The sequence below is a fragment of the Onychomys torridus genome, chromosome 14 (genome assembly GCF_903995425.1).
Source record: "Onychomys torridus chromosome 14, mOncTor1.1, whole genome shotgun sequence".
In the NCBI taxonomy this organism is placed as follows: domain Eukaryota; kingdom Metazoa; phylum Chordata; class Mammalia; order Rodentia; family Cricetidae; genus Onychomys; species Onychomys torridus.
The window spans coordinates 44450532-44475867 of record NC_050456.1 but is presented as its reverse complement, the minus strand read 5'-3'; the positions used below and the strand labels follow the sequence as shown (position 1 = coordinate 44475867).

General features: G+C 43.1%; 1 protein-coding gene across 1 annotated transcript in view; it reads right to left on the bottom strand.

The window, feature by feature from the left end:
* The window catches only part of Syne2 (spectrin repeat containing nuclear envelope protein 2), a 321669-nt gene that overhangs the window by 228891 nt on the left and 67442 nt on the right, over positions 1–25336 (bottom strand). Inside the window, exons 3-10 of the mRNA XM_036205561.1 lie at positions 21093–21154; positions 18786–18881; positions 18599–18676; positions 18418–18510; positions 14295–14482; positions 8628–8824; positions 3280–3374; positions 164–265 (exon numbers count right to left, since the gene is read on the bottom strand). Coding sequence (XP_036061454.1) covers positions 164–265; positions 3280–3374; positions 8628–8824; positions 14295–14482; positions 18418–18510; positions 18599–18676; positions 18786–18881; positions 21093–21154 — 911 coding nt within the window. The remainder of the gene's footprint in view (positions 1–163; positions 266–3279; positions 3375–8627; positions 8825–14294; positions 14483–18417; positions 18511–18598; positions 18677–18785; positions 18882–21092; positions 21155–25336) is intronic.

Genomic DNA, 25336 nt, shown 5'->3' with positions numbered 1-25336 from the left:
TGTCCAGAACTTCAGCACCAAGCCCTGGGGTTGTTTAATACTAAAAACTACTCTCTTAAGAGTTTTCTAAAGTGTGCTTCTCTAAATTTCCCCCCCCCCAAAAAAAAAAGGTTTCCACTCTTTCCCTGAAACAGTATGAGCCAGTGTTTAAAGTCTTACTCACGTGATACTTGTTAAAGTATGTCTCATTGGCTGAATCCTTCTGTATCTTCTGCAGTTTCTTCTCTTGCAGAGTTAGCCATACCATAGCATCCTTCGCCTTGGCCTGTAAGTCACACAAGTAAGCATGCATGCATGCACACACATATTTGAACCATATCCTACATAGCTTTGGTGATTTCTGTGAGCAACAAAATGGACAACTTGAAAGAGCAGTGGGTTAATGTTATTTTACACCAAGGACTCACTATGCCCAACGGTAATTCTCCTGGTTCCTGGGAGACCTCACATCTAAAATAGACTGAAACTAACATCCAAAAATTATTCTGTGCCTTTAAATAAAGATTTCTCAAAAGAATATACATTTTATAATGGAGACTGAAGAGATGGCTCAGAGGCTAAGAGCACTCGCTGCTCTTTCAAAGGACCTGGGTTCAATTCCCAGCACCACAAGGTAATTCACAATTGTCCGTAACCCCGGTTCCAGGGGATCTGATGCCCTCCTCCAGCTTCACAGGCACCAGCTACACCTGTGTCACACATACATACATGCAGGCAAACAGGCAGAGACATAAAAGTAAATCAATCACCCAGCTCACATCTTTCATCCCAGCTCTAAGAGGCAGAGGCCAGCCTGGTCTACTTAGGAAATTGTAGGATAGCCAGGGCTACATGAGAAATTCTGTCTCAAAAAAAAAAAAAAAAAGTAAAGATATCTGTATATCCTATACATTTCCATTATTCTTCAGTTTTTTAGGAACCATCATAGATTTTTTTTTATTTTTTTAAAAAATATTTATTTATTTATTTATTTATTTATTTGCTTATTTATTATGCATACAGTGTTCTACCTGCATCCCTGCAGGCCAGAAGAAGGCACCAGATTTCATTACAGATGGTTAAAAACCATCATGTGGGTGCTGGGAATTGAACTCAGGACCTCTGGAAGAACGGCCAGTGCTCTTAACCTCTGAGCCATCTCTCCAGCCTTATTTTTTTTAATTTTTAATGTTATTTATTATTATGTATGATGAGGGGGATACACACATGCCAAGCCATGAATATTGAGGTCAGAAGACAACTCTAAAGAGTTGGTTCCTTCCACTTTACATGGGTTGCAGATATTTAAGATCAAGTCACGGGGCTTGCTCAGCAAATGACAAGCGTTTTTACCCACTAAGTCATCTTGGCAGCCTCCTAAATCATTTTATAGCAGGTTTACTGCCAAAAATGTTCCCACCAAAAAATATCATGAATACCTTAAAGATCATTAAAAAAACCAAAACAACACACACACACACACACACACACACACACACACACACACACAGACACACACAACTAGCAAAGTTTCGGAGCATGCTATCCTGTAGACATGAGTGTTGTTCTTTCTTCTGAGATGCTCGCTACAACAGGCTTGCTCACATGTGAATGCAGATTTGGCTGCTGGAAGGTAAATCCAGAGATTACAGTTCCCTGTTCATTTGCCTTCTTAGTCTAGTAAGCAAGAGGGCTGCTTAGTATTTTGGTGCCCAATTTTGTGATCAGTTGAATTGGTAATTTTATTTTTATATGAGAATTAATTAGGAAGGAGATGCCTCTTAGCAGGTCAGCCATGACCCCCACATTTCTAAGCCTGGCCCCTGCCACCACCACCCCAGTGTAACTTCCAGAATCAGTAACAACGTGGCTGACAGCTGTAACAGCTAGAAAGGCAAAAGGTACGAAAACCTGCCCAAGAAAGCCATTTAAAAGAGCAGTTAAGCCGGGCGGTGGTGGCACAAACCATTAATCCCAGCACTCGGGAGGCAGAGGCAGGTGGATCTCTGTGAGTTCGAGGCCAGCCTGGGTCTACAAAGCAAGTTCCAGGACAGGCACCAAAAACTACAGAGAGAAACCATGTCTCAAAAAACAAAAAAACAAAACAACAAAAAAAAAGCTGTTAAAATAATATGGATTTTACTCGGTATTTTGCCACATTCACCACACTCAGTTATCTTCACAGAAGCATGGTGAACTGCGCCAAACTGGAGAGCAATGGTCACATGTTCACGCGAATGTCTGAAAATTACAAAGCTGAAGACTTTCAGTGTCTTAATTTTATGGTATGTGAGTATTTTGGCAAATCAACTACAAGCTACAATAGATCAAAATTGTATTATCTCTACGTTGTTCAAAAGGACTGGGGAGATGGCTCTTCTAGAAGGCCCAGGGTTGGTTCCCAGCACCCACATGGAGATCCAATGCCCTCTTCTGGCTATCATGGGCACCGCATGAATGTGGAGTGCAAACAGACATGCAGGCAAAATACCAAAATAAACAGGCAAGTGTGGTGATTACGGGACGGAAGAGGCAGCCGGGTCTACACAGTGAGTTCCAGGGCATCCAGGGCTACATAGAGAGACCCCATCTCCCCAAAACAAGACCAAATAAATCTTAAAATTGTTCAAAAGGTAGCTTCATTTCTAACTTATCCTGTGCAATGTCTACTCTAGTTTGGCTCTTGAATGGCAAACACTGCTACAGGCTTGAACACCAGAGAGGACCAGCAGCACAGTGCTAAGAGGCCGGGCCCAGGGGAAAGCTTACAGTCATCGAGGGCATATCCCAAAGGAGGACCACAGAACTCCAGTCTTTCTCATCTGTGTTTCCCTGGTTCTGCCACACGCTGCCCATTATGATGTACCACCTGACCAACACTGGCTGGTCGTGGCCCAAACCTCTCAACTGTGGCCTAACATAAATCTCTTCTCTTTTTAGGTTACTTATCCAATCTGTTTGTCATGCTAACACAGAACTGACACAACGTCTATCTGGAAGCCGTTTAGGTAATTCAGTAAAGCTTGACAAACCATCACTTGAACTTTGAAAAAAAATTAGACAAAATGAATACAGTGCAAGAAATTCAAATATTAGTTTCCAGGGATGTAGTGTGGTGTCCAGAAAAGAGGCTGAAACATTATGGATATTGAAACTATTTTATATCATGACTTCCTGTATGGTTTACATACTGCTATGGACTGCACATTTAAGTTGTATGTGCGACTTATATTTCATATTTTTAATCAAACCATTAGTGTGCAATCAAAAGAAACTGAGTAGACAGCTAGGAAGACATACCTGAGCTCCAACACCCGGGGCATCCTTCGAATACTTCAGGAACTGTGCCACATAAGTCATGATGGACTTCTCATCAGGATTCACGACATCGACATCTGTAAGACACACCACACCACCTGTCAGCCATAGAAGAGACTTCCTCCTATCGACTCTCAAGAAGTCCATGGCCTGTGCCATTGGGTACAGAGGCTCTTGAATTAACTGAACTCAAGGACCAGCCCAGCAATCTCTGCTCATCCTCCTGGCTCCAACACTGTTCAGAAGCTCGGAACTTAGACCGGCAGTCAATCAGAAGCAGGTAGAATGCTGGCTCAGAGGGGCAGAGAAACAAAAGTTAAAGCATTTCTCCTTCTGGAGACGTGGTGCGTGGGGTCCTTGAGGATACAGGAACACACAGCAAGTGTAACTGATTCCTGGCACAGTAGTCTAGGCATCTGGACAGTAAACCATTCCAAAAGTATCATTATATAGAAGACTTGTTCAGGACATACAGAATTTACACAGAATGAATAAACTTGATTTCCATGGGCCAATATTTGCGTTGTATGTAATAATTACCTTAACATACTGAGACTTAACACTTCCCAATGAAAAGACTTTAGTTTTGCTACTATTTGTGCTTTACGGAATTACTCCTGTCTACTAAATCTTTATCTTTCTATGTACTTTTAAATAGGGCCTCACTAGGTAGCCCAGGCTGGCCTCTGCTAACCCTATCTTGCCTCAGGCATACATCAACACTCATCTGCATCTGAATGAGAAAAGAGAACCATGTCACCCATCTTCCATTTCACCATTTGATGATGGCAACTAGAAACCAAACCACCAGGCTGGCTGTATTCACACCACAAAAGTACCAATATGAGGACCTGATTTGTCCTTTTAACTGACTTCCACAAAAGCTCACAGGGGCAACTGTTAATGACACAGATGCTAAACTATGTCTTGTCTAGACCTGCCACATTGCAATGAACATAAAAAACTAATATTTGACTAAGCAAAAAAAAGATTTGCCACTGAAGAGCAAGTTGGATTCTTCCTTCTCCTTCTCCTTCTCCTCCTCCTCCATGTTAACATAAAGAAAACCACCAACTGACATTGATGTCAACTTACCCTCATAATGCTGCAACCTGAAGCCTCTAGGTTGATACAAGAATGTGGTAAAATTCAACAAAAGCATTCTTGGTCTATTTGGACTTCATAGCAAAGTATATCATGCACTTCGTTATTTACCAATTATGTGCTATACCGGCTTTATAAGAAGTCAAATTTATAATAAACAAGTCTAGGTGCGTGTGTTAAATGCTGTTTGGAGAGGTGTGCACTGATCACGTCTAATCTACAGCACAGACAGCTAGAGCTACAAGTTGTCCCTGCATCTGCTACCTCACTGTGCTTTCCACCAGTCCTTTACAGCACTTCTGTAACTTTGTGTTCTGGCACTTTTTATTTGGCTGGGAAAGGCACACGTCATAACATCTATGTGGAGGTCAAAGGACAACTTGGAAGAGTTGGTTTTTTTCCTTCTCCCATGTGATTCCCAAGAACTGAATTAGCAAACCAGGCTTGGCAGCAAATTCCTTTACCCACTGAGCAGTCTTGCTGACCCAGCTCACTTGCCTAACTTCCCTACTTCCTTGATTGCTTTGTTTTTTAAAGACAGGTCCTCAGTATGTAGACCTGACCGGCTTAGAACCTTTCTATGTGTCCCAGGCTGGCCTCAAACTCAGCAGACCTTCTGTGCTGTGAGATAATGCCCTTGTACACTGGTTCAATAAAACACTGATTGGCCAGTAGCCAGGCAGGAAGTATAGGCAGGGCCAGCAGAAGAGGAGGTTCTGGGAAGAGGAAGGCTGAGTCAGGAGACACCAGCCTACTGTCCAGTGAGCAGCATGTAATGGCACACAGGTAAAGCCACAGAGCACATGGCAACATCTAGAGTAACAGAAATGGGCTGAGTTTAAGTGTAAGAGCTAGTCAGTGGTAGGTCTGAGCTAATGGCCAAGCAGTTTTAATTAATATAAGCCTGTGTGTATTTACTTGGGTCTGAGCCACTGCAGACTGGGTGTGGCACAGGAAAACTTCCAACTACAAATGGCGTCCAGACATGGGGCAAGAATTTCCACCCAAAACCTGAGAAAGCTTTAAAAAAGGGTTCTAAAATGGAGCCAAGAGCAGCTTCCTAGTTGTGTCTTTCTGGAAATCTGTGATGCAGAGACACTGCAGGCTGCATGCTTGAGCTACAGTATTGGGGGGTTCACAGCTTATGGGTTACAGTGCAGCATGGCGATTCCTGCCACCGAGCCATGCAGCACACTGTGTGGTGAATTTAGCTTTTGCTAGTACAAAAAAAAAAAAAAAAAAGAAGAGGATTTTTGGCTACACACTGCTGGGTGGAAACATAGACCTACTGCCTCTGGGGATGAGTCCGGGGATGAGCATTTTTCCCCCAAAGCTGGAGGTAAATATAGTTCCGCCATGTTGGAAAGCTGAGGTGGGTGGAGCCAGCAGCCAAAGCTGCCATGTCAGTCCTAGTAATGCTGCAGTTTAAAGCAACATAGTCACAGTAAGACAGATTCAAATGGAATAAGACCTTAAATGGTTTACAGTGTATCTAAAAATATATGTAGGCTTGGAAGAGAGAGGAAAAGGAATATGGACAATTATATAAAAAAACAGAAAGTTTTTAAAAAGTCTTTAAAGAGGCAATAAAAGTAATATAAAAAAAGAGCCAAGTAAAGATTGATATTACACAGAGAATCTGGATTATGTTTGAGATCTTTTAATTGCAGATAGACATTTGATTGTAAAGGCTGCTCAGTTAAACCAATATGTATATTTTAAAGATATCTTGACTTCAGAATTTGGACCTAAGGATGTGTTGCTTTGGAAAGGAGGCTCTGCTTTTGTTTCCACAGGAATCAACAGGCTATGGATTTGTTCCAGATTAAGACACATCAGGTTTGACCAGCCAAGACCCCCCGGAAAGGTCTCCAGTGACACCATCGCCCAGATCATCCAACATCCACAACAGTTTCAAGGCAACTGGCTCAGACAATGCAGCCTCACAGACTATTCCAGTCAGGACTTGACCATAATTCTTAATTTTCTCAGGATCCCCATAAGAATACAGAGCCCTTTATTAGCAGGAAGACATTCCCCAAAAAAATGGATTATGGATGCTTGTCTTTGTTTAGGTTGTTGGCTACAAATTGTTATTGGTCACTATCAATATCTTTCAAAAAGAAGAAAGGAGGATATGATATAGAAATATAGGATATAGATATGATAGGATAAAAGGGTAGATTGTTGAACCTACTTTTAAAGAGCAACTTGTTTAAAATGTTTTACATTGGTATAGATTTTAGTTTACTGATACAAATTTAAAGTTAATTTTGTTATACTGTATATTTCTACTCTTGTTTAAGATATTATGTTTGTGCAGGTTATTTAAATTATAATGGATAATTAAGAAATACAGATTAATAATTAGTCTTCTATGATAGTCAAACTTATAGTCATGTTTTCTAGATTATATATAGAGAGAAATAATTCAATTAGGTAGGTAATCTTCAAACACTTCAAAGACCTACAGAATATGGCATTTAAAATGTTTTACAAACTTTGACTTTCTGGACATTGAGACATGTCTGCTCCTGGCAACACCAATCTACTTCTGAGAAGATAATGAGCACTAAAAAAAACTAATTATGGAGTTTGCTTTCTTTGGCAAAAGTTAGCCACTGGTCAAAAAAAGTGCCCTTGTATTGACTGCTTGATGATATGTTGTATAAACTAGATATGCAGGACCCATAGGAAGATGACCACTGAATTTTGCAAGGTGAGATGGTCCTTCAGGTTCCTGCTTTGCAGAAGAAATTGCCAGACATTCTACAGGACACAGAAAAAAAATGACTGAAAGACTAGGGCTATGGGCTGAAGATTGATACCCCAACATTACAGAGGAACTTTGGGTAAATATCCAGACATACATACAGCTGTCTCTATCATTCTAGATTTTTGGAAGCTGCTTACAATGCTCTGTTTACTTAGGTAATATTGTATCCTTCTGAGGTCTTTGATGTAGTTGAAGACTAGATAGTTATAATTTTCTTTGGTTATGATAAAAGATAATTAGACATAAAACTTTAGACTCACAAATATAGGATAGATAGAATATTTTTTTAATTTTGCCAAATACAAATAGACTAGATATTGTATCTGTAATTCTTGCTTGATAACTGTTCTATTATAAGTAATTTTACTAAGTTAGAGTTAAAACCTTCCTTTTCGTTTAGACATAAAAGGGGAAATGCTGTGGGATAATATCCTTGTACACTGGTTTAATAAAATGCTGATTGGCCAGTTGCCAGGCAGGAAGTATAGGTGGGGCCAGCAAAAGAGGAAGGTTGAGTCAGGAGTCACCAGCCAGACACAGAGGAAGTAAGATGACAAGGCAGAACTGAAAAAAAGATACCAAGTCACATGGCTAAACACAAATAAGAATTATGGGTTAATTTAAGTGTAAGAGCTAGTCAGTAATAAGCCTGAGCTAATGGCCAAGCAGTTATAAATAATATTAAGCCTCTGTGTGATTATTTTATAAAAGCCTGCGGGACTGTGGGTAAGAGATTTGTCCTGACTGCAGGGCCTGGGCAGGACCAGAAAAATCTTCCAACTACACTTCTGTCTTTGTTTCCCAAACCAATAGTAAATTTTTTACAAATACGTACAGTACATTTGAGAAGCGACACAACCCAGAGGAAAGTGTTCTTCAGAAACAAATTATCTTAATAATAAGCAAATGGAGTTAAAATTGGCATTTTACAATTGTCTTGTTAATAATCAAACACAAGGACTGAGCAGGATGAATGCCGAAGTGTGGCCAACCACATGAGGAGAAGAGGGAAGAGGTCTGCTGCTCCCTCAGCCACAGGAGGAGAGAGCTGGCATAGGGCAGCGTCACACAGACAAGTGTAATTCAAAACTAAAGAGTCTTGCAGGGGAGCTGCCGCTCAGGAAAACCAGAATCAGGAACACAGCACAGAACATACTAGAAGGAAATTAAGACAAAGGCTCCAATTGCTTTATTAAAAGGCATTGCCTATATTCAAGGGCGACTTCCCTCCCTCAGCAATGGAAGTTAAGTAATCAGTGCAAAGTCCTAATTCCATGAAATTCAATTAAGAGTCAAGTTAAATCTTCCAGCACAAAAATACACTGTTCCGATCACTAGCACAGTAGCACGGGCGGTTGGGGGTGGGTTGGGGGGCAGGGTGCTACTTCAAATCAACTTCGTGCAGGACCTGAAAACAAGGAGGTTCCCAAAGAAAAAAGGAGCTCTCTACCTTCCGGCTCCAGCAATTTGGGGATCTGCAGCTCATGTTCCGCGATCCTGAAGGCGTCTTTGAGATTCTCTTTGTTGGATCTGTGCCTCACGCTGTCCATGTCAATCAGGTCCGGTCGCAAGGCATGAATGACGGCCAAAAAAGCCATCCCATTTCTCCAGCTTGACTTAAAATCTGTCACACTGACAGAATCAGACCTGTGCAAAAGGATGTAATATAGACAGCTGTTTAAAAAAAAAAAAAATCAAATGTTTCCACTATATTCAGTGGTAACTAAAACAATTCAGAGAAACAAATACAGGCTATATATGCCCATGATCCTAGGGGAAATTTTCATTTGAATCTTATTGTCAACAGAAGTACAAGGCCAAGTGTGAGAGCGTTCAGAATACCACAGAGCCATCAGTTCACAAAGCGTGGTCCCTGCCACCTCGTCAGCATCTCCTGAGATGCAAAGTATCGAAAATAGAGATTCCCGGGTCCTCTCTCCACCCAGTGCATCAAACTTCAGAAGGAGACCTGGAATCTGGAGGCACCTCCAGCACCTCCCCCACCCCACCCCATGATAGTCTTCATTTAACCGTCTACTGGCTCAAGTCTGGCTTTAGACCTCTACAATGAGTCAAGATCATTTACTACAGGAAACAATATTTTGCCTTCAATGGACCAAATCAAATGATACTTTGGACCAAATTAATGCCTAGCTGCTCACTAACAATATTTTACCCTCAATGGAGCAAATCAAATGATACTTTGGACCAAATTAATGCCTAGCTGCTCAATGAACAGATGGACTTCATCATTTCTCTGCTTAAAATCTGTTGGTTGTGGCGCACGCCTTTAATCCCAGCACTTGGGAGGCAGAGCAAGGCGGATCTCTGTGAGTTTGAGGCCAGCCTGGTCTACAGAGTGAGATCCAGGTCAGGTACCAAAACGACACAGAGAAACTCTGTCTCGGAAACAAACAAACAAAAGTCTGTTGTCGTGGTCGTGGGTAAAAGGGTAATTAATGGAGCACATGGACAATCCAGACCTCGAGGGAAGGAACTGCTCAGTTATGTTACAAAATGATGGATGACTTTGCTCAGCCTGGGTGAAGGGCAGAGGGACCGGACCTGCCTAGACTGAATTACCAGGCTGAGCTGAATCTCCAGGGGGGTCCTCACCCTGGAGGAGATGGGAATGGGGGGGGGGGCTTGGGGGAAGGGCGGGAGGAAAGAGGACAGGGGAATCTGTGGCTGATATGTAAAATTAAGTTAAGTTATAAAATAAATAAAAAAAGGAAACATCTGCCTATAGCGGTAACCTGAATATTTAACATTGTGAATCTATAAATATTTAAGTACATTTAAAAAAAAAAAAATGGATGACTCTTAGAAGACATTGTGCCGATTGAAACAACCCCATCAAAAAGGCCAAATGCTATCTGATGCCTTGTGGGTCAATCAGCCAAACAGACAAGACAGAAAACAGATGGGTGGCGTCCAGCAGCTAGGCAGGAAGACTAGGGAATTATTATTTAATAGGTATAGAATTTCAACTGTGGAAGATGGAGATTGTCGGGGGTCGAGTGTGGGATTGCTGCACAGGAACACACGAGGTACCACCAAACCACACCCCTAAAACAGTCTAAGGACAGACAGTTTTCCACTGTCATACCTCTCACCCTGGCTCACAGGGCCTGACGTGATTAGGGCCCTGTGTACCTTACCCACCTAAACACCTTTTCTCTAACCATGCAGCGGCCATATCTGCCTCCTTTCTTACTCTCAAAGCAAAGCTCCTAATCCATAAGATATAGATATTCTCCACATATTCAAAGGCTTCCCCTCAGGTCTCAGTCCCACCTCTTTACTCAAGAGGTAAAGCCTTGCCTTTCTCCCTCATTACAGAGTATTCTCTTACTCAGGACTGCCTGGCCAATCCCAGGACTGAACATTAGTGTATCTGTAATTTAAATCAATCACATTTCTATACTTATTAGCAAAGCCCTATAAAAGAGTATAGTTATCTACAAAATGTATGAAATATTATAGTACTAGAATTTCTTTTAAAGTTTTCTTTTTTTTTTTTCCTTTTTTTTCGGGGGGCAGGGGTTTCGAGACAGGGTTTCTCTGTGTAGCTTTGCACCTGTCCTGGAACTCGCTTTGTAGACCAAGCTGGCTTTGAACTCACAGAGATCCGCCTGCCTCTGCCTCCCGAGTGCTGGGATTAAAGGCATGCGCCACCACCACCCGGCTAGAATTTCTTTTAATACCCCACAAAAAGGGAAACTTAATATTAATAATCAAATAGTAAAAGCTACTCAGGGGGTTGAGGGGGTTACTCCGTGGTAAAACATTTGCCTAGCACAGGTGAGGCCCTAACTTTAATCTCCAGCACTGAAAAAAGAAAAGATTGGATGTCTAAGGATGCCAGTTGGAAAGTCTAGTGACTAGGACTTTAACCCAAGATATTCCAGCTTCAGGGGATGCTTTGAGATGCTAATCCAACTAACAGGCAAAAAGTCAGGGTGGAGAGCTGAGAGCAGGAGCCAGCCCCAACTGAGCACTGGCCCTGAGCATCCCTCAGGATGCAGGGAACCCTTCAGAAGAGGAGGCGGAAAGAGTGTAGGAACCAGAGGGGAGAGGACACCAGGGAAACAAGGCCCTCGAAAGCAACAGATCTGCACACATGGGAAGTCACAGAGACTGAGACAGCATGCACAGGTCTGCACCGGTCTGCACCAGATGGGGTCCTAGGACTGCAAGAAATGGACACATGTCCTCATCCCTAACCCAGAAGCTGTCTCTGATTGACAGTCACTTGCTAATGGAAATTTTGTTTTCCCCAAGGGAGTTGTGAGACCAAAACAAAAAGTATTCCTTGAAGGCTAAGAGCTCTGTTTGCAGTTAAGAATAAATTAGTCCCATGTTTGCTCGACCGGTCTGCACCGGATGTGCTTAACCCCAGGAGGGAGGCGGGCAAGGAAAGACGTCAGGATGTATGCTTGCCCTGATTGGAAGTGTGGTGAATTGTGGGTATTGCCTTTTTAAGTCTCTGCAAAATGTGATTCGTCACCATTTTCCTGGGAACCCAAGGGTGGACCTGGTCAGAGTCCATCCTCCTGGTCAGTATCTAATGAAAGCTTGCTTCAAATCTGGTGTTAAATTGTGGTCGTGGTATTATTCTCACCCGGTGGGATTAACAGAGTCTCACCGGGAAACAAATCACTCTGAAGGGTGGCTGCCTGCCCAGCAGTGGATGGTCAACAAAAAACAAGCTCAAAGGTATCTTGGCAGCTTCCTTGTTGTTTCAGGGATTTTTTTAATCATATTTTTATCCTTTTATTTACATTATTTTCCTCTCTTTTTACACTACAGGTTCTTAGCACATATATTATGGCTTCCAGTTGAGAGATTTTATGAGATTCCTGAGTGTGCAAAATGAGTGGGTCTCTGCGTCTATACCTGTTTCTTGGGCCTTTTCATGGGTTCTTTCCCTTCTGTTTGTTTTGTCCTGTTCTGATGTGTTAGTTTTTGTTTTATCTTATTATATTTTATTATTATCCCTTAGAAGCTATTCTAACTAATGAGACAGAAAGGGGGTGGATCTGGATAGAAAGGGGGGGAGGTAGGAGGAGCTAAGAAGAATAGAGTGAGGGCATAGTGCTTTGAATAAAAATGGTCCCATAAACTTGAATGCTTGGCCACAGAGGAATGGCACTATTAGGTAGTGTGGCCTTGTTGGAGTAGGTGTGGCTTTGTTGGAGTGGGTGTGGCTTTGTCGGAGTGGGTGTGGCCTTTTTGGAGGAAGAGCATTACTGGGGGTGGGCTTTGAAGTTTTAAGGGCTCAAGCCAGGCCCACAGGGTACTTCTCTTTCTGCTGCCTTCAGATCCAGATGGAGAACTCTCAGCTACCATGTCTGCCTGCATGCAGCCATGCTCCCCGCCATGAGGATGCATGAGGATGATAGACTAAACCTCTGAACTGTGAGCCAGCCCCAGTGAAATGTTTTCCTTTATAGGAGTTGCTGTGGTCATGGTGTCTTTTCACAGAAATAGAACAGTGACTAAGGCAGGGATCCTACGCCCCTGGGCTCCTTAATATTTACATGTACACATCCATACACATAATTAATGTTTTTTATTTTAAAAAAACTTTTTAAAAAAGAGTAAAAGAAATCAAACTTCCTTTTATCCCCTCTATTAAAAAAAAAAAAAAAAAATCCATCCCAGGCTGGCGAGATGGCTCAGCAGGTAGAGAACTTGCTACATAAAGCTGGTGGCCTAGTCCAATCCTCAGGACACACCTAACAGTAGAAGGAGAGAACAAACCCCACAAAGTTGTCCTCTGACCTCCACGTGCACACAGTGGTACACACATACCCACACACCCATAAACACAACATACATAAACACAATAATAATAAATTAAATTAATTTTTTAAAAAAACCACATCTTCTTTGGTTCCTTTTCTGATTGATTAGGATCAATTAGAAAGTTTCCAAGAAAGGAGGCCTGGGCTTTCTAACTATAAAAATGGAGCACACCATGATACAACTTCGCATAGTAATTATTTCATTCATTCATTTGCCTCCTTCATTCATTCCACATTTATCTTGGTCTGGTGAAATGAATCAGCAAGTCAAGTGCTTACCACACAGGCCTGGCAGCCTGGGTTCAATCCCCAGAACCTACCTAAAGGTGGAAGGAGAGAATCAAGCCCATAAGGTGGTCCTCTGACCTCTACAGGCATGCTATGGCATGCTTGTGCCACAGTCACACAATGCAATAATAATAATAATAATAATAATAATAATAATAATAATAATAAAAAGTAATTTTTAAAAAATTTTGTTAAAGACATGGTCTTGACTTCCAAAGAGGTGATGTTGGTATGACTGTTAATCTGCACTGACTGACATCTTGATGGAATTTAGAATCACCGTGGAAGATAAGATCTCTGGGCATGCCTGTAAGAGATCATCTAGAACAGGTAGATGAATGTGAGACATACATGGGCTGGGGGCTCTGGGCTAAATCAAAAGGAGCAGGCAAGCTAAGCACGAAGGTCCATGGCTTCCTAACTGTGGCTGCACTGTGACCCGCCTCCTCAGGCTTCTGCTGACACACCTTCCCCACCATGATCAAAGGTGTCCCTGGAACTGTGAGACAAAACAAACTCTTCGCCCCCTAAGTGGTTTCCGTCTGGTAGTTTGTAACAAGACAAGCAGTTCACACATGTAGGTAAGACCCTAGACCTAATGCTGCCTTCTAGACGCACAGGGGAATTGTACCCAAAGAAAGATATTTAATGCCCGGCATGGTGGTGTGCACGTTTCATCCCAGCACATACGAACCAGAGGCAGGTGGGCATGAGTTTGAGGACAGCCAGGTTAATACAGTGAGAAACGCCCCCCCACATCTCAAAAAGAAACGTGAGGGAGCTTAAATATTGTTTCATCTGCCCATAGCAATAAACCACTTAAACACAGCCACTGGAGGAAAGTTGCCATCTTTGAAATCAGAAGCAGCTAAGCCTACCAACATCCACTTCTGGAAGATTCACTATGAAATGGTGTTTCTGTGAGGGTACCAGCTAGTCAGCCTGACTGCTGGAAGTCCAGGAGGTTGTATGGATGGACAGAGCTGCCCAGTCTGTTCCGGGCACAGCAAACTACTTACGTGGCACACTGCTCCTGGGCCCACTGAAGAAGAGCCTTCTTTGCAGACAACTGCCATCTTGCTTGAGCTTGTGCTTTGGAGCACTTCTTAGCTGGAGGACTTGAGGTAGGAGATGAGTCAGCCACATTCGCAACCTCCAGGGAAGGTTGATTGTAATCGCAAGACAGATTCCGAGCAAGCTCCTCAATCTGAGGAGAGTACAATTGTTAACAAGCATGTTAGCACATGCTACTCCATCCAAAGCACCTAAAAAGCATTCTTTAGCAATGACAATGTATTCTGGTTGAAATGAACTCTGAAAATGACGGAGTGTCAGCCTTTGACATTTGGGACTATAATTTGGCTTTTCTTCGGTCTAGATAGGGGTTATCCTGCACCTGACCCAAGAACGGCATCGCACAAGGGGCCAGCATCCATTCATCCCCTAAAGATCCCACTAAGCACTACCAGTGCTGATGGATTCAACTGAAAAGAACTAAGTGGATCTCCCAGTCAAGTGCCTTTAGAGACTGGATGGACTGGAAGGCATCGCCTCTTATTACATAGCATTAAGAACAAAAGCACATGAAGAAAAAAAAAAAAATAGATGAACACAGGGCAGGCAAGTCCCCAAAGAGAAAATCACCATTAAGAACATGAAAAACACGGGCCAGTAAAATGGACTAGCAGATAAAGGTGCTTGCTGCACAAGCCTGCAAACCTGAATGCAATTCCCAGAACCCCCAAAGAAGGTGAAAGAAGCAACTCCATAAAAGTGTCTGCTGACATCCACATGCAAGCCATGGTGTGTGCATGTACACACACACACACACACACACACACACACACACACACACACACACACACGTATAATAATGCTAATAATAAATAAATCCCTCTTCTTTTTCTTAGATTTATTTATGTTCATGAATGCTTTGCTTGTATATATGTATGCATATATGTGCACCACATGTGTGTGTGGTACCCACGATGCCCAAAAGTAAACTCCTCTGAGAGTAATTCCACCTCTGTGGAATTAGCAACACTAAGCTGCCTCCCAACAGGGCTCAGAGGATGGGCACCTTTAGGGAAAGAGAAGAGCTGGAACGCCAGCAGGGTTCTGTTTGTATCTTGGGTGGTGATAAGGTAAGTATGTTTAATTTATGGAAACTCACTGCACTTGACATGTAAATTTGCATATCTTTTTCTGTGTGTCTTAGATTTGAACAAGATGACTTAAAACAGAGTCACAAACCAATTTTTACAGCTTTCAAATGGCAAAGCCTGTGTCAGAATTCCAATTCTAAGACTTTGGCCCATGAATTATTACAGGTGTACACAAAGATTTTATCTTAAGGATATAACAGAAGCTACTTACAATCAGAAATAACTCTGAGCGTTCTGGCTGCCCATTAATGAGACAGAGTACTTTTTAACCAATGCCATACACCTCTGTTAAAATATATATAAACTCAGAGAGATGCTCATCAGCCCCATTTGGAACAGAATGGGTAATGAGACCCCATGTTGTTAAGATATTACTATGCTTCAGTATCCAAGGGGACGGGCTTCCACCCGGTGCTGGCAGCTGTAGATGCTTGTAGTATGTGGCATATTCTTCACATATAACCTATGCAAATCCCCCTGCCTCAGAAAGTGATCTCTGAGTTCCCTATAACATGTACAACACAACGTAAATGCTATGAAAATGATCGTTATGCTACATAACAGAATAATGCCAAGAAAAAAGTTTACATTCCTTTAGTTTAGATAGAAACATTTTTCAGAACTATCCTCAGTCCTTGGTTGGTGTGATCTACTTAATGCAGGACTCATACATGACTATGTATTAATTCCTGCTGTATACATAAAGATTGGATATTAAATTATTCTCAGTTACCTATGAATGATGGACTGTGAATAATTTTATTTTCTATTACCTATATTGAAGATTTTAACTATACCTAAAATACATAGAAAGATATGGGAGTGGGGATAAACACCTACAACCTATCCAAAATTTTTAATTCTTATTTTAAGCATGTGAATGTTTTGGCTGCATATATGTCTGTGTGTCGAGTGCCCACAGAGATCAGAAGAGGAAATGGAATTATAGATGGTTATAAATTGATATTTGGATGCTGGGAATCAAACTCAGACCCTCTGCAAAGAGCAGCAAGAACTCTTAACCACTGAACCATCATCTCTCTAGCCCCCAATTATCCAGTTTTAACATCTTTCCCATATTTGGTCCTGTTTTCTGTCTCCAGTTCCACTTCCCCGTTCTCCCAGAGGAAAAGCTACACTTGCAAATTTAGTTCTCAACATCCACACGCACATTATTCTGTTCTAGCTACAAATGCACACATCCAGGAAAAAAATCCAAATTTTATAACAATCAGTTGTGCAATACTCTAAGTCTTTCTAAGATAAGCATGGGTTACCCGATACACACATAATTATATAGTGATTTTTAGAGCAACAATAATAAACACTCTCCATGCAGAGTCAGTTTAGACCGGCACCGTGATGGTTAATTCAGGACGGGACAGGGAACATTGGACATTCACAGTCCAAATGGAGAGCAAGAGCAAAATGGTCAAAGGCCTTCCACATGCCTTCTTTGGATTAACTGAAATTTGGACTGTGACTGAAATCCAAACAGGGATTCACTAAACAAATAAGAACTACTTTGAGAGTCAAAGCATCCCGAGAAGCCTGGAGGTGCAGCTTATTCCAACGAGAGCTCATCCAGCGTGGAGGGTTTTCAGCCTGAACTAGTGTGGCAGAAAACAAGTCAATGTTCTGCAGACACCCTCCCGCCCTTCCTCCTGCCATGTCTTCACACATGGTGTCTCTTCATAATTCAAAGGAAAAACAAACAGCTTCCTTTCCTAGCCAGTGGGCTGGTCACTGTTGCTGATGTCCTCCTGAGAGGGTGTGGGACTCTCAGTCCCACAGCAATTCAGGGACCCAGGGTACTTCACTTATCTTCTGTTTTTGTTTTGTCTGTGACAGGGCCTTACTCTGTAATCCAGTCGGACGTGAAACTGACTTGAGCTCAGGCTAACCCTGGACGCCCAGCAGTCTTCCTGCTGTGGCCTTCCAAAGCTAGGATTACAGGAGTGAGCCGCCGGACCTGGCCACCTGTCTTCCGTGGAGCAGCCAGATGCATGTCTTTGTATCAGGGAGCCTCTGTGTCTGTTTACAGTGCCAGGAGAATGGAGTGGGGACAGATGACAGAGAAAACACAAGAGGAAGACTGAAGCTTCCCTCAGCAACATGCAGTGAGGCAGAGGAGGCCGCCTACTCAGAACTCCCACCACACCTCAAGGGGGAACGGAGGAAACAGAGGCAGATAAAGGACAAAGGCATGAAAGCAGCACATCTGTCTATTCAAAGTTCTCAACACTGGCAGGTGTCCAGGGAAGTACTGCTGGTCAAAACTGGACTGAAATCCTACCCCAAAGCCAGTCTGTACTCATCAAAAAAGGTCACTCCGCAGATGAGTGACAGATGCCACCCGACACCAACATTTGAGGAATCTTTCATACAAGACAAGCTTGGTGGTGTACACTTTTTTTGTTTGTTTTGTGTTTTTTTGAGACAGGGTTTCTCTATGTAGTGTTGGTGCCTGTCCTGGATCGCGCTCTGTAGACCAGGAGGGCCTCGAACTCACAGAGATCCACCTGGCTCTGCCTCCTGAGTAATGGGATTAAAGGCATGTGCCACCACCACCAGGCGTGGTATACACTTTTAATCCCAGCACTTGGAAGGCAGAAGCAGGTGATTTCTGTGAGTTTGGGCAGCCTCATCTGCACAGAGAGCTCCAGGCTAGCCAAGACTACATAGTGAAACCCCATCTTTAAAACAAATAAAAACTGTATGTGTGCATGTGTGTATGTGCAAAAATATATACGTGCATATATAAAAATGTATATGTGTACATAATGTATATGATATATACACACATATTCAATATATATATTACACACAAACATTGGAAAAGTAGCCTTTGCCATAAGCTTTCGACTTGTTGGAGATCTCAAGTCCTGTTTACAGAAGCAGCTTTGGCCTGAATGACATCATGTCACACTTGCCATGTGTATTAGATTAGTAATACTCGTATCACTACAATATTTACATGAAAGTGCAGTATGATGGTCCAAATCAGGCCAAGAATAATGGACGGGTTTCCTTCTACGATATCAGCAACATGGATATTTATCAGCTTGATCTGCAAACAGAGAAGCACAGGTTAAAGGGGGCGACCCTCCCACTGAACCCGTCCCTCCTGTGAATTGGCAGGTTTGATTCATACATACCGACTGTTTTTTCAGGAATGTCAGGGCATGTTCTATGTTGATTCTACACTGGAATGTATTTGATCCTTTATCCCGAGGCTAAAAATTCAAGCACACACATTCCTCACAAACAGGAAGTACATTTAAAACAAAACAAAACAAAACAAAAAAACCAGCCAAGTGTCTTGGTGCCCTTTGGAAATCTTACCAACTGCTGCCCTGAGAGCACTTCTAACAGGTCCAGGAGGACATGCCCCTTCTTAATGTCTGCGAATAAGTCAGATATAACCGAGGGGGGTGTGTGCTGCCAAAGGAAAAGAGGAAAATAATCCGAAAATGGTTCAAAACACCGCTAAGCATCTCCTAAGTGAGTGCCGTGTCTTCCAAAACAGCTAAGATTCAGCAGAAATTATCTTAGGAGACTGACATGGCACTCACCAGCTACACTCTAGAGCACGGTGAGACAGTCAGCCCGATTTATCTCGTGGCATATTCCCAGTCACACAACACTCTTTCTGAGTGGAGCTTTTACAGCCCTCAACTTTGTGCATGGAAAACACAAAGACACTCAGAATCAGGCCATGGCGACCCCTTGGGAGCAGGCTGCATTGCTAAGGATGCGTCTCCCTTTGGACAGAATGTTGTGCACTGTGTGGGATGGGTGGAGAGGGAGGCAGAGGCGAGAGTCATTCATTCATCAGGCATCCAGGTTATCTGAGGTTCTCAGTGAGGATGGAGTGGCATTTGGATTGAGGCCCCTAGGTACAGACTAGACTTGTGTCCCAGAATACTCCCATGCCAAATGTGTGACCAGGGTCAAGCCACAGGCCTTCTCTGTGGGAATCATACTATCTCTCACATAGTGATACCATGAAATCATTTAGAATTCATCTAGAAGGCTAGCAAAGAGGCATAATCCTGAAATCGCAGCACTTGAAGGCAGAGGCAGAGGGGTGGCCAAAAGTTCAAGGCCTACATAGTAGCTTTCAGGTCAGCCAGAGTTATATAGCAAGACCCAGTCTCAAAAAAAAAAAAAAAAAAAAAAAGGAAGGAAGGAAGGAAAGAAGGAAGGAAGGAAGGAAGGAAGGAAGGAAGGAAGGAAGGAAGGAAGAAAATGAGTCTGGAGGGATGGCTTACCCTTTCAGAGCACATGCTGCTCTTACAAAGAAAACAAGTTCAGTTCCCAGCACCAATATTTGGCTGCTCAAAATTGCAGCCCCAAAAGATCTGGTGACCTCTTCTGGTCTCCATGGGCATCTTTATGCATACATATGTGTACACATAAATAAATAGGTAGGGCCGGACGGTGGTGATACACACCTTTAATCCCAGCACTCAGGGAGGCAGACACAGGCAGATCTCTGTGAGTTCGAGGCCAGCCTGGGCTATGGAGTGAGTTCCAGGAAAGGCTCCAAAGCTACACAGAGAAACCCTGTCTCAAAAAAAACAAACAAACAAACAAAAAAAGGTAGATAGGTGGTAGATGGATGGATGGATGGATGGATGGATGAATATATAAATGAAAATAGCCATAGGAGATTCAAGAATACAGTTCAACGGTAGGAAATTAGCCTAGTGTACAACCTTAGCCATGAATTCAATGCCCAACAGAAGAACGGACAGAAAATGTGAGTTAGGTGGTACTGCTTCTGTAGTCACAGCTACTGGGGAACTAAGGCAGGTGAATCACTCAGATCTAAGAGTTCAAGACCAGCCTGAAAAACCTCATCTCAAAAACTTAAACTGTACTTTAATCCCAGCACTTGAGAGACTCAGATCTAAGAGTTCAAGACCAGCCTGAAAAACCTCATCTCAAAAACTTAAACTGTACTTTAATCCCAGCACTTGAGAGGCAGAGGCAGGTGGATCTCTGTGAGTTCGAGGCCATCCTGGTATACAAAGCAAGTTCCAAGACAGCCAGCACTACACAATAAAACCCTGTCTCAAAAAAACAAAAACCAAACCAAAACAAAAAGACTAAAATTAAATTGAAAATAAATGGTGGTCCACAGTGTGCTGTTTAATAAGCTATGATTTCAAAACAGCAGATGTCATAAGCATTCATCATCGTCACACATGACAACACACATCATTCAATACAGACAAACATCACATTGTTATTATGTCATCCCTAGAAGTGTTATCACTCTAAATATTTTCACAGCACTGTCCAGGTCCTTTCCAGTTGGCATTTTCTTGTTCCAGGAAAGAATAACCAATAAACCAGGACACCACGGTGAGCGCCAGCACATTCTCTTATAAAAAGACATTCTATGACCTTCCACATGTCAATCACTGTGTCTTGTTCTGGTGTTCATCTGTTTGTTGGACAGGGTCTCATGGAGCACCAGCAGGCCTGGAACTCACTATACAACCATGGCTCATCTTGAACCCCTGATCCTCCTGCCTCCAACTCCCAGGAGCTGGAATTCCAGGCACCGGCTGCCCTGGGGTAAGAGCTTCGGGAGTAAGGACAACTGTCTTCACAGCCCGACGCCACCCTTGTCCTCCTCACCTTTGCCAATTGCGAGTTGATCCAGCAGGTGAAGGTTTTCTTCTGTGTGTCCTCCTGCTCAGCTAGGAGAGAAGAAACAGCCGTGGTCACAACACAAGAAGCCAAAGACTCCTTCTGAACCCACAGATGAAAGCCACAGATCTGCTAACAAGAAGTGATGGCTCTTAACACTTTTTTTTACTAACAAAAGAATTGAGGTCTCTCACAGCTTTGTACACTGTGCAAGGAACTATAAAGGAGGAGGAGGAGGAGAAGCATCCCTGGCCTCCAACTCTGAATCACCCTGGGACATCTGAAGATGGTTTTAAAGGTTCCCTGAGATCCTTACAGTTGGGTCTTGACACCATATCAAGCAAATTTATCATGCAAAACGCTCCACTGATGGATGATATTGTTCTGTAGGCTGTGAAAATGTGTTGCCCTGATTGGTTGGTCAATAAAGCTATTTGGCCAATGGCAGAATAAGGTTAGGCAGGACATTCTAACTAGAGACAGACAGGAAGAGAAAGGAGAACAGAGGAGTCACCAGCCAGACACAGAGGATGCAAGGTGTGTAGGCAGAACTGAGAAAAGGTACCAAGCCACGTGACTAAATATAGATAAGAATTATGGGTTAATTTAAGTGTAAGAGCTAGTCAATAATAAGCCTGAGCTAATGGCCAAGCAGAAAAAGACCAGGGTTTGAATCCTGTTCCCATGACTGAGTGGCTACGTGAACTTGAACGGTGACGTCATGTAACAAGCACTCACCAATGGAGGTTGTTTTTAGAGGCAAATGATTCACCTAGTGTGCTTGGCACAGACCAACACATAGCAAAAACACCTAAGCCATGTTCTCATCAACCAGGCGCGAGTTAGGACTGGGGACAGACTGAACACTAGACTCTACCTCCCTTCCCTTCTGTGCAGGCAGGGCCCTACTAAGCTTCCTTCAGCATCCCACTCCCTCATGTCAAGCAGACACTGTCCATTCTATGGGCTGAGCACACAAGCCCTGAGCTTCAGTTCCCCCACCTCCTCATCTGATAGGTGGATATAAACAGAAGCCAGGACATCCATTTCTGCCTCTGCCTGACACTCACAGCCTTGCTTCCACCAGTGACCATGAGCTGACCACATCTCACATCGCTCTGCCCTTTAATCCTTCTGTTATCAGTCAACATTCAGACATGCACGTGCCTAAACACACAGATGTTCTCCTGCCTCCATCATGCACGGTCATGGTCACGTGACAGCACTTTTATTACCTCTCTAAACTCAGTCTGATGCATCTCTTCTCTGAACTTCCCTCCCCAGCCTTGCGTTCTCTCCTTCCAGTGCCCAGCTCTAAGGACCCCACTAGTAATTCCAAGTCACCAATTTTGCCAGCTTCTCATTGGCCCTCACACCCTCCATGTCATCCTTAGGTCTTCCTGTCATCCTTACCCATCCCAGATGCCAAATGAGATGACCAACCGTCATCAACACTCACACGTGCCTCAGTTGTCTGGTATTTGCTTGGCACCTTGGGACTTTCCTTCATGCACCTCATCCTGTATGTTTACTGCTGGCTGAGGTCAGGGCAAACCCCACTGTGGTGGTTTGAATGAGGATAGAGTCTGTAGTCGATCTCTCCTAATTTGCACCTTTTGGGGTCTAATTTTTTTGTAGCTCTATTTTTATATCCTAAATAATTAATAGAATCTCCTCTCTGTATCTTTTCAGGAGGATATGTTTAAATGTTTGGTCCCCAGTTGGTACAACTGTCTGGGAAGGATTAGGAGGTATGACCTTGTTGGAGGAGGTATGTTACTGGGATGGGCTTTGAGGTTTCAGGAGCCAATTAGCTCTCTCTACCTTGTGCTTGTGGATCAGATGTAAGCTCTCAGTTACTGCTCCAGCACCATGCTTGCCTGCCTGCTGCCATGTTCCCTACCATGATAGTCTGATGGTCTGATGGTCATGGACTCATCCTCTCAAACTCTGAGTCCCCAATGAACTCTTTCTTCTATAAGTTTCTTTGGTCACGGTGTTTTGTCACATCAATAGAAAAGTAACTAAGACACCCACCAATGATGATCAGTCTTACCAGCACCCACTGGTACCTTCAATGCCACTCAACAGTCACAATGGATAGCTCTCTCTACCAATGGGCAGATGCATGGCAATCTCATATTTCCTTCTTCAAGCATACAATGCCTCTTCCCCAACTCTTATTCTCTGCTAAGACCTTTGTTATTCGTGCTGGCTAGTGTTAACTGCCAACTTAACACAACCTAGATTCACTTGGGGGAAAAAGTCTTAATAAGGAATTGTCTAGGTCAGGTTAGCATGCCCAAGGGGTATTGTACTGATTGTTCACTGAGCAGGAAGACCCAGCCCACTCTGGGGAGCAACATTCCTTTTGAAGGGGATCTGAACCACATAAGACAGGAGAAAGCTAGAAGAAAACAAGGATGCATTTACTCTCTTTGCTCTTGACTATGGAAGGGATGTGACTAGCCGCATTAATTCCTTGCTTGGTTTCTCTGAAATAATGGATAGTAAACCAAATAAACCCTTTCTTCTCTAAGTTGCTTTTTTGCCAGGATATTTTATCACAGCAACAGAAATGAAATTAGAATATTGCTTTTTTTGTGTGGGTTTTTTATTTTGTGTGTGTGTGTGTGTGTGTGTGTGTGTGTGTGTTTGAGGCAGCATCTCATGAAGCCCAGACCAGCTTCAAATTCACTGTGTATCTGGGAATAACCTTGGATTCCTGATCTCCTGCCTCCACGTTCCAAGTTCTGGGACTATAGACATGCTCCCCATACATGACTGGTGTATACAGTGCTGGGAACTGTATACACAGTTAACACAGAACTTTGTGCATGCTTGGCCAACATTCTGTGGTCAATTAAGCTGCAGCACCAGCCCATGAGACCTTTCTTCCCAAAAGACCCAACAATCTCATCTAACAACCTCCAAAGTATTGGTGCGCGTCAACTAGCCTTGCTCAGATCAAGGCGTCCCTCCTCCTCTCACTCATTAGTTCTTTTCTCTTTGACCTACTTGAGAACCTTTTCCTCCCTTCTATCCCCTGTCTCTATTCCAGGACTCTTGCATCATTCCCATCAGAACAAATGCACGCTGCTAATTCTCCCTCTGAAAATAAGAAACTAACCTCCCTTAGCACCCACTCTCCATCAGCACTGCTCATCTGTCTGCTCTTCCTTGTGGAAAATCCCTCCCAAAGAATCCATGTTGTCTCCAGGTCCTCTCCTCACTCACTTTCAAGTGGCCCCACAGCAGCCAGGTCCTCACCATTCCACTGACACTGTTCTTATCCAGGTCACCATGAGTCAAGGATATCAGCGCTCCCCTCTCATTAAAACCAACGGCTGGTACGCAGCCTTCATCCTCCTGGACCACTTAGCAACATCCAATACAGAGAATGACTATCTCCTACCCTCAGGACCTACACTTGTGTTTCCCTCCTACATCACCAGCTGGGGATCATCTGTTTATCACTCAGTTCCTACCTAATGCCTTGGGAAATCCTTTCAGGTCCATGTTCAAAACCTACTCTAGGGCTGGGGCAATAGCTGAGTCAGTAAAGTGATAGGCAGAGTGCTACATTTAAGCCCAGAGCTAAGGAGACAGAGACTGACTCCCTGAGCTTAGCTGGCAACCAGTAAGAGACTCTGTCTCAAAATGTAGAAAAAAAAAAAGGATGTACTCATACACACACACACACACACACACACACACACACACACACACACACACATGCCTGAAGCAAACATTCTGGTTATGTCTATTTTTTATTATCTCAATTATACTACCCTGCCCAAGCCACCTCCACCTGGGCTACTGAGTCTTACAAGTGTGACACCAAATTTAGGACCTCAAAATGTCTTAAATTAATAAGCATCTGGTCGAGAAACAGAAGAAAAGTGGCCTGGGTAAACAGATTTAGACAGTGTAAGTGTCTGTCAAATGTTGTGACTGGTTGTGGATACACTGAGTCTTACTGTGGCTCCCCCAGCCCCCAATCCATTTCCCAATTTCTTTGCGTTACCAGTTTAAGTCAGTTATAATCCAATGACTTACACTTCACCAGGTGGTCAATGATTGTTAGCTAAACTAAACTGGATTCTGACAAGCCAACTGAATTCTTTGGTGTTTTGAGAGTTAGTGCTTTTTATTTTAATTTTATTTTACAGAAGAGTGGCAGGATCTCCTGGAATCCCTAAGATGTGTTTCCTGAGTTTTTGCTCTGCTGT